This window comes from Myotis davidii, unplaced genomic scaffold (assembly GCF_000327345.1).
Source record: "Myotis davidii unplaced genomic scaffold, ASM32734v1 scaffold118, whole genome shotgun sequence".
Lineage (NCBI taxonomy): Eukaryota > Metazoa > Chordata > Mammalia > Chiroptera > Vespertilionidae > Myotis > Myotis davidii.
In genome coordinates this window covers 2,847,087-2,855,608 of record NW_006290441.1, presented here as the reverse complement: position 1 = coordinate 2,855,608, position 8,522 = coordinate 2,847,087, and the positions used below count along the sequence as shown (strand labels likewise).

The 8,522-nt window shown below is 43.8% G+C and overlaps 1 protein-coding gene across 1 annotated transcript; it reads right to left on the bottom strand.

The window, feature by feature from the left end:
• Positions 1–427: 427 nt before the first annotated feature.
• On the bottom strand, positions 428–7,943 carry NRIP3 (nuclear receptor interacting protein 3; the record flags this gene model as incomplete). The annotated part of the gene is made up of 6 exons (XM_015563727.1): positions 428–3,431; positions 3,728–3,822; positions 4,138–4,190; positions 4,856–4,995; positions 6,864–6,946; positions 7,665–7,943. Coding segments are annotated over 6 exons (666 nt in total), but the record flags the coding sequence as incomplete, so codon positions are not given.
• Between the last annotated feature and the right edge of the window lie 579 nt (positions 7,944–8,522).

Here is an 8,522-nt window from a genome sequence, read left to right as displayed (position 1 = left end):
CTGTGAACAACTTGGGTGAGATGGGAGACTTTCGAGAAACGAGGTTTGATTATATTTCCTTTTCTAGAAGGAAGTGTTCTCATGCTGCTGAGCCACCAGAAAAGATTGTGAAGGAATTAAAGCTGTGAGGGAACACCATATGCCAACCACTTTACAGGGATTATCTCATTTGATTCTGTAAAGTTAGTATTATTATCACTTGTTTTATAGATTACAAAACCAAGCTCAGAGAGGTCCACTAATTTGCCCAAGGGCATACAGGCAGTAAGAGGGAGAGCTGAAGGGGCAGTAGCAATAGAGGAAATGAGAGCAACAAAGCCTAGTGTTCAGAAGACCCTATGAGACAAACACCCATGCAATTAGGCTGTTCCCAGGCTCCCCCACCTTCCAGGGCCCCGACAGACAGACATTTTATCAGACAAGCACACAGCGGGGAAGATTTCACTTTATTGTTAATTACGTCAATTTCACAAATAAACCCAACACAGCCAGAAACACTGAGCAGATAAAGTGCTAATGCAGAGGCCTGGAAACAGAAGGAGGGAGGAATCCAGTTCGTCTCCTCCATGTCCCCAACCTGGAAAGATATTTCTATCACACAGAGTGAAGATAGCTGACATACCAAACAATCCATTCTATAGACACTTTGAGCTAAGGGATAGAAAATCTTACCAGGTGGGATCTGTGCAGGGCAAGGAAATAGAAAAGTCAGAAACCATTTATTCCACAAGTAAGTCAGGCATAGAAATACCAAATGACAAAAACAATATTTTCTAAACTTTCTGTATTTGAGATGGACACCTAATAAGGAAGGCGATGGGTACCAGTTCTACAGGGTTACTTCTCGCTACTGCCTGTCTTCAGAACTGTGACCTAGGTAGACTCTTCCAACATCCTCAATCAGAGGCACCAGAGAGAATATTCTAGGATTCTGGGAAGAACTGACCTTACCTGCCTACCTTACCAGTCCCCCAAAAGTAAACCCAGTGCTCCCTAATGAATATCAAGGAGATATGGGCTACCAGAGTAATCAACTTGGCAGCACTTAAAGATTAATGAAGCTCAAGATTCCTCATAATTGTCATTAGATATTTTAAGTTACCGCCTTCAAGCCTGGGTTTTAAAGCGCAATTATTTATTTAGTAAATTCAAATGATTTGACTGCATTGAGATTATGATACCCTATGCTTAAACGAACCCAACTGTTTATATTTCAAAATTGGAAAACCACTGACTGATTCTCAGAGGCCAAAAAGATCACTAAGGGTTGTCTGATCATCCCCCTGATGTCACAGAATCCTGGACTCAGAGCCAGAATCAGTCGCATCTTTCCCTGAGAATTCCTGGTCTCCTGGTCCACAGGGAATCCATACAAGGTAAAGGAGGCCAAGGAACTTCCAACATGCCTCACATGTGGCCAAGAGTCAACGCTCAGAGTGGAATTTTCAACTAGGGAAGGAGGGGTAAAGCATTTCAACTCAGTTCTAGGATCAGAAGCAGGCCAAAGTGCTGCTATGGTAGGTAGGGGAAGAGAGTAGAGAGACTTCAATGGAAAGGCACAAGGCCCCCTAGGTAAGACAATGGGGTAGGACTGGAGGGGGCATTGAAGGCTGGTAACCTGAGATCACCCCTGCTGAGCTTCGAATGTGACCTCCTCTACTATGGCTACACTTGGTTTTTCATCTCACTTCCTCCATCCGGGCTGATAAGAAGGGGGTCTGAGGATGACCCCATGATAACTGGCTGCAGCTGTTCAAGTGGAAGTCACCAACTTTCTAGTCTTTAGGGAGTTTCTGTAAAGCTAAAAACATTCAGAGTTCCAAAGAGTTGTTTGGTAGGGACAGCAGTTGAACACTAAATGAGATTGTTGGTGGGACCTGGCAAAGTTCACAGTGGGATCCATTAAGTACTGTGGGAACTAATGCTATGAATCAAGGGTAGAACTGGGATTCTCCTGAAGAGATACTCACAGCTGGCTATTTTTCTGACTTCTCCAGGTATTTCCATGACCAAACTGAAGAGGAAATTCCACTATAGGTATCTGTGTGCCCAAGATGACACCCCCAACACCGAGTTTCGAGAAGTCCTTGTGATCTTCAACTCTTTGAGAGGGATCAGGAAATATTGGACAGTCAGAAAAAGTTGTCCTTAATACTGCCAGCTCCCCCTTCTCGCCCCCCCCCCCCCCCCCCGCCCTGCCTCTTTCCTCATACCAGGACAGAACCGAAGAGTTCCCAACCCTCAACACCCTGCCTGAAGTTTCATCCTGACCATCCCAGAAAGATTTCCCTATGTAGGCCTTCCCACCAACTGACTCTACCTAGTACTCCCTTCTATTCTGGACCTGCTCTGGGTCTTCTTTACCTACCCCCATTCTCAGCTACTTGAGTCCATGGCAGACAAAGATCAGAGTCTATACAGAGATAGTGATTGGATCTTGGGAATATTAATGTCTAACGAAGATGCCTAGATTATTTACTGAAGCCTTCAATTCCATCCCAGAGAGTAATTAATGTTCTTCTGTCTGTGGTTCCTTCTCCTCCTCCCCTCCAAAAAGTTCCACATGAAAGACCATCTCATTGATCTTTGTACCCTCAGCTTTTAGGTGCTAAGATAAGGGCCTAAAAGCGTCCATTTGGGTCAGGGGACTTTTAGTGGACTTAACACACAGGAAGGAGATATACCCAGATCCTTCTTGCATCCATCCCCAAAGCATACTCTTCCCCTCCCCTCCCCTACCCTTTTTACAAACCCTCATTTCTTCATCTTCCTCTCAAGGCTTGAATACAAATGAAGCAGTAAGGGAGAATGAACACAGCCTTGGCTTATCAGGTCTCAGTTCTAGGTCCCTTCTGCCACTGACTCAGTATATGAGCTTAGGCAATTCACTTGCCTCTCTGGAACTTCAGATTATGTCTCTGGGCTCTTTCAGATTTCAGATCTATCCATACTTGAGAAACCAATGAACGAGTTAGAATATTAATTCTGAGACGTAGGCATCCTGCACCTCTCTGAAACAGCTGAAAGGAGATAAAGGTCAGGTTCCTGTTTATTATACGTTTTAGCTATAGGAAAAGAAGCAAGTGTACTTATACAGAAACAGGACCTGGCAGCTCCTATACTTGACAAATTAAAGCAAATTCCTGTAAGAAGCATAAAAATAGGCCACAAGTGAGACCCGGCAGTGTCAAAAAGGTCTAGAAATCAAGTGATCAAAGGAGTAAAAAACAATGGCTATAATCAGACAAGATCTCTAAGCACAGGCTAAAGTCTAGAGAGGTCTGGGTGGGAAGGAGCCCTGGAGCTTCTATTAGAGAAAAGGACTTGGTCCACAGCAAGTTGCTACTGCATTTGGTTCAAACCCAGTTTCCTCAATCTGTCAACCTGGTGTGTGTGCATATGCTGCAGGCTGCAGTTATGCTTCTGAAGTGCTGAAATGAGAAAGAAACAGAAGAAATGATACCAATTTCAAGGAAGTTAGGAAGGCAAGTACAAGTTTAGTTTAAAAGCTACTAATTTTCCCCACCACTCTGTGCAGTATCATCACTGCTCATTCTGAAATGTGAGCTAGAGGGTTGTGTAAGATGGTGAAATCTGGGGTTGGGGAGGGATGTATCTGTGGTATGACTGAAGGTCAAAAGCAGGACACAATCCAGTATCCTGTATGGGAAATCTTCTGGTTAATGGCAAATGGATTTGACTTGATCTGACCCATTTGGACACTCACTTGTCTTCATTCAAAGAAACTGTCTCCACAAAAGGGATTTCTTCTTTGTCTGTTTTCCCCATGATCAGCTGGTGCTTATCCAAGTTTATGATGCACTGAAAACAAAGGAGAGTCACTGTCAATGATCTCACTTTGGAGGTATCCATATACGATGACCCCTGCCTAGCTGGCATGGCTCAGTGATTGAGCATCAACCTATAACCCAGGAGGTAATGGTTTGATTCCCAGCCAGGGCACATGCCTGGGTTGTAGGCTTAATCCCCAGTGGAGGGCATGCAGGAGGAAGCTGATCCATGATTTTCTCTCATCATTGATGTTTCCCTCTCTCTTTACCTTCCTCTCTGAAAAAAAAAAAAAATGACCCCTGCCTCAGAAAGAAAGTGTCAAAGGGAAAGTAGAATCAATCCTACCTTCAAAGATCGGAGAGTCTGGAGACCAAGGGATAAGTTCTTCTCATTGTCCTCTAATAAAAAAATAATTAAAATTCAACCATTTCCATACTGGTTTAGAACTCAGCCTTATCACCGTTAGGTTCTATCCATCCAACCAACCAACCATCCATCTATCCATTCATCCAATAAACATCTGTTGCATCCATCTAATAAATATCTGTTGTTCATCTACTTAATTTTCCCAGATTATTATAGTTAAAAGGTGATAGAACTAATATTCAAACTCAGGTCTTTTTAACCAAGAGTCAAACTTGGGTACTTTTATCTTTAAATACAAACCAGGAACTTATAAGTAGTCTAGAATAGAGTACACGACAGAAAGAATGAGATGGTGGGAAGTCATCAAGGGATTTATAGCAAAGGAGTTAGAGGATCCTGCCCTCTACCTCAAACTAGCTCATGGAAATCTCTGAAGGACCCTTTTCACTGGCACAAAAAATGTTTGTGTCTTGCCTCCCCTTTTTTTAAGAGTAATTCTCACCTTGCCTTGAATGTAGCCCAGGGTCCAACTGGTACTATGGAAGGCAAAAATTGGGACAAGGTCTATAGTACAGAAAAGTGAAAACCTGGGATTTTGCAGAAGTCAATATTTACAGGCATGAGATCTCATGTGGGTTTAGAAGTAGGGAGAGGATTTACATTAGGATCCATAGATCAGGTCCCCAATTCTACTCACCAACCACCGCTGCTGGGCAGTCCAGGCAAAGGGAACCCAGTGTGATCACTAGGTGCTCAATCTGCCCCACTACTTTCAGATGCCGGGGTAGAGACAGCTTCTCTCCTTCATGCTTGTGAGATTTGACATGCTCCTTGAGTCTGCACCAGAGGAGAAGATACCAGAGGTTTCTGACGGAATCTGGCAATGTCTACCTTCTCACCCATAGTCGGAATTTTCCAAGGATTTCCTGGGATTAATTTACCAAGAAAGTGCTAGCCAGCCTATACTTCTTTTTTCAGCACGTTGTCCTAAACATGCCAGGGGATATAAAGAAAACTAAAGACTCATTTCCTGTTCTCAAAGAGATACGCCACTGTGTGCATTGATAGAAGTAAGAGTTGACTCACTCAGAGAATCTATTCTGCATCCTAACATTGCCACCTGTGTGCAAGTTTAGCTAACATGTCCTTTTACACATCTGTGGATAACAGATCCCAGAGAGGGCAAGTCAATTCTACTTTTAGAAGATACTCTGTTTAATGTCTAATTTTCTCTGTCTTTTTCATGTCAGTCTACCCTCATCAGTTAGTCTTGGGCTCTAAGTTTAATGTCAGTAAGTGCATTGGTATTGATATCAACAAGAAATATAATGGAGGAAAACCCCAATTAATTTAACTTGTCTGTACAGAGGAAGAAGGAAAAAAACAGCACCAAGGTTTCACAGTTATGTAATGTGATTGGAACAGCTAGCACCCGAGCTATTATGGGTTGGTGGATAAATACTTAATTATGGGCTTTTTGTGCCAGTACTTTTGCTTTACTCCATTTCCTATCCTTTGGTGTTATAACCCATCCAAAAGAAAAATAAGTGCAGTTTTACAGATGGCTATTAATTCGTCTGGAATCATGGCAGTCTGCTACCTAATTATGCACAAGGACATGATTAGTCTTTCTGGAACCATCATGGTGCACTATGTCTCATCTCTTCACCACATTAAAAAGCTCAGGATTCTTCCCATGAGAGCACTTGTGTCCTGAACTCCCCCCACTACCCTGTATGTATAAAACCCATAGAGGCTGCTTCAGAGAATCACATGATGGTGTGGGCTGAGGACAGAGTAGAAACAAGATGAAACAGGTCATGTAGCAGAGGTCACGGATTACACAAATCAAGTTTTGTGCAAGCCCTATCTAAGAATATGGACATCTTGAAAGTAGTTTAAAATGGGCCATTATATCTATTCTAGTGATTGTTTCAATGCAGAGATTTGGGCTAAGGGATGACTTATTGTATTTAGGGATACAGAAGTGGAGAAGAATGTTGGGTTGATCCTCCTAATTTGGGGCCCATCAGGTACTTTGGAGGAAAGAGAAGGAAGAAGAAATGAAAGTACAGATGGAGTGAAAAGGAAGAAGAACATATCTGTCAGAGAACTGAAGACATTCAATTCTGAGAGGTGTCTGCCCCTCACACCCAATACCCAGCAAGCTCAGCAGTAAGATCTCATATTATATTTTTCACAGAGAGAAAAGGCACTAAGAGACTATTGGTTAAATTACCCTGATGATGGTTCAGGCCTGGCAGCAATAGCAGTCCTAGTCTAAGTTCAGTTTGATGCTTTTTGGGACAGGCAGTGCCACCTTCAGGAGGACCCTGAGTTAAGCTAAAGCCAACCACATTCCCTGCTTTTACTCATCAGGCCTAATCTATTGTCTGGGCAGGTCACAAATTAGCAACAGGATATGGCACACAATGAACCAAGAATCTCACATTCTCTCCAGAGCTTGCATGTCTTTTCTCAAAACTTAATAGGTGGGAGTTAATGGAAGGTCTGAGGCCTGCCTGGCTCAATGAATTCTCTGAGATCCCTCACTCTGTCCCGCTACTAAGGACTGGTTCCAGCTGGTATTTGAGCCCTGCACACTTTTGGAGCCTCTGTGGAGACCCTCACCATTTCTAACCTCAAAATAGACTCAGGCAGAGTGACTAGCATCTGAATTCCACCCAGTACAAGTAGCTACTTACCCCAGTCTATACACACAGGCTGAAGAGATGAGATTATATTGACAGCCTGTGTCAATCAGGGCTTTCACGTCCTTTCCAGCGCACTGTGGAGAGGAAACATACTGTTCAATAGGAGCAAGGGAAGGGAGACCCAGAGAGCAAGCCGCAGATGTCGTGTGAAAGGCAGGTTTGGGGAGCATCTTCACAATATGGGTTGTAGTGTCCCATCTTTACCCACTGCTAAGTCTCCTTTGAGGGGCTCTTTTTCCTGCTTAATTTAGAGATGACAGAAGATCCCAAAGGACTTTGGGTTTTTCATTCTATATATCAAGTAACGTGTGTGTGTGTGTGTGTGTGTGTGTGTGTGAGTGACATAGCCCTTTGCAAATCTGATGAGTGTTTTGGTCCTTTTCCCCATAAAGATGCACACTCATACAAAATACTGCACACACTTTCTGTCTTGCATGGAGTGCCCTCCTTGAAACTCATTTATAAATCCCATGATATGGCCCATACCAGGGGTCCTCAAACTATGGCCCGCGGGCCACATGCAAATACAAATACTGTATCTGTTCCCATTTTGTTTTTTTACTTCAAAATAAGATATGTGCAATGTGCATAGGAATTTGTTCATAGTTTTTTTAAAAACTATAGTCCGGCCCTCCAACGGTCTGAGGACAGTGAACTGGCCCCCTGTTTAAAAAGTTTGAGGACCCCTGGCCCATACTCTACAATTTGGAGGTGAGAGACCTACTTCAGATTATAACGTGCCCAAATCCTACTCACCCGCAAACCCGGGAAAAGCTGTTTTCAGAACATTACCTGGCAAGAAACCAAAATCATGTCATCATCCTCAGACTTTTTCAGTCCCTCAGACTTAGCCTGATTGAGTTTGTTGGTCTTGGAGGTCCATGGGACACGACTGCTTCGGAGCTTAGACAGGTTGGTTTCCATGAGGCGCCTCTGCAGAATGTTATGCGGTTGCTTGAAGAACAGAAAGCACAGGCTTCTTAATGACAGGTCATTTCCCCTTCCCCCACTGTCCCCCAGGTGCTGCTGACAATGCAGGAGCCTCACATAACTGAGCTCTACCTCTGCTTCTTAGGTAGTCTTCCTTCAAGTAGGGACTTCATTGGTATGGTCAGAACAGGTACTATAAACCAATTTGCAAGTAGGCCACTCGGAATGAAAGAGCCAGGTGGACACTGAAAGGTGGGGATGGGGCCAATGAATATTCTGAGGCTAAAGAGAACTGAAGGACCCTTGCAATTTGGACTTCTTGGGCCTACTGCCTTCCCGCCCCTTACAAGGGCATTTCAAGAGAGGAGTGGCCTTAGTCTATGTGAAATAGGTGTATCTTCCAGGGGGCTGACAGAAGGGGCAGCTTATTTCTACAGGCTGAAGAAACCCACCGAGCACTGGATTCAGAAGCTCTGCCTATTTCTATTTCAAGTCTCACTCCCTTTCAGTCTTATCTTTTGGACCAAGATGTACAGGTCATGCCTTAGTGGCCTGAGGGCTGAGTGAGTCACCCATGGGTGGATGGGGTGGGAAGACAGGAATTCAGACCTGCTGAGCAAACCTCTCAGGAGACACACTTTGGAATGTGGCAGAGCCCACAGGAATCACCCTTATTGACATCCCCTGAATCTCCAGGAGTAAAAGACGGCTCCTGCCATA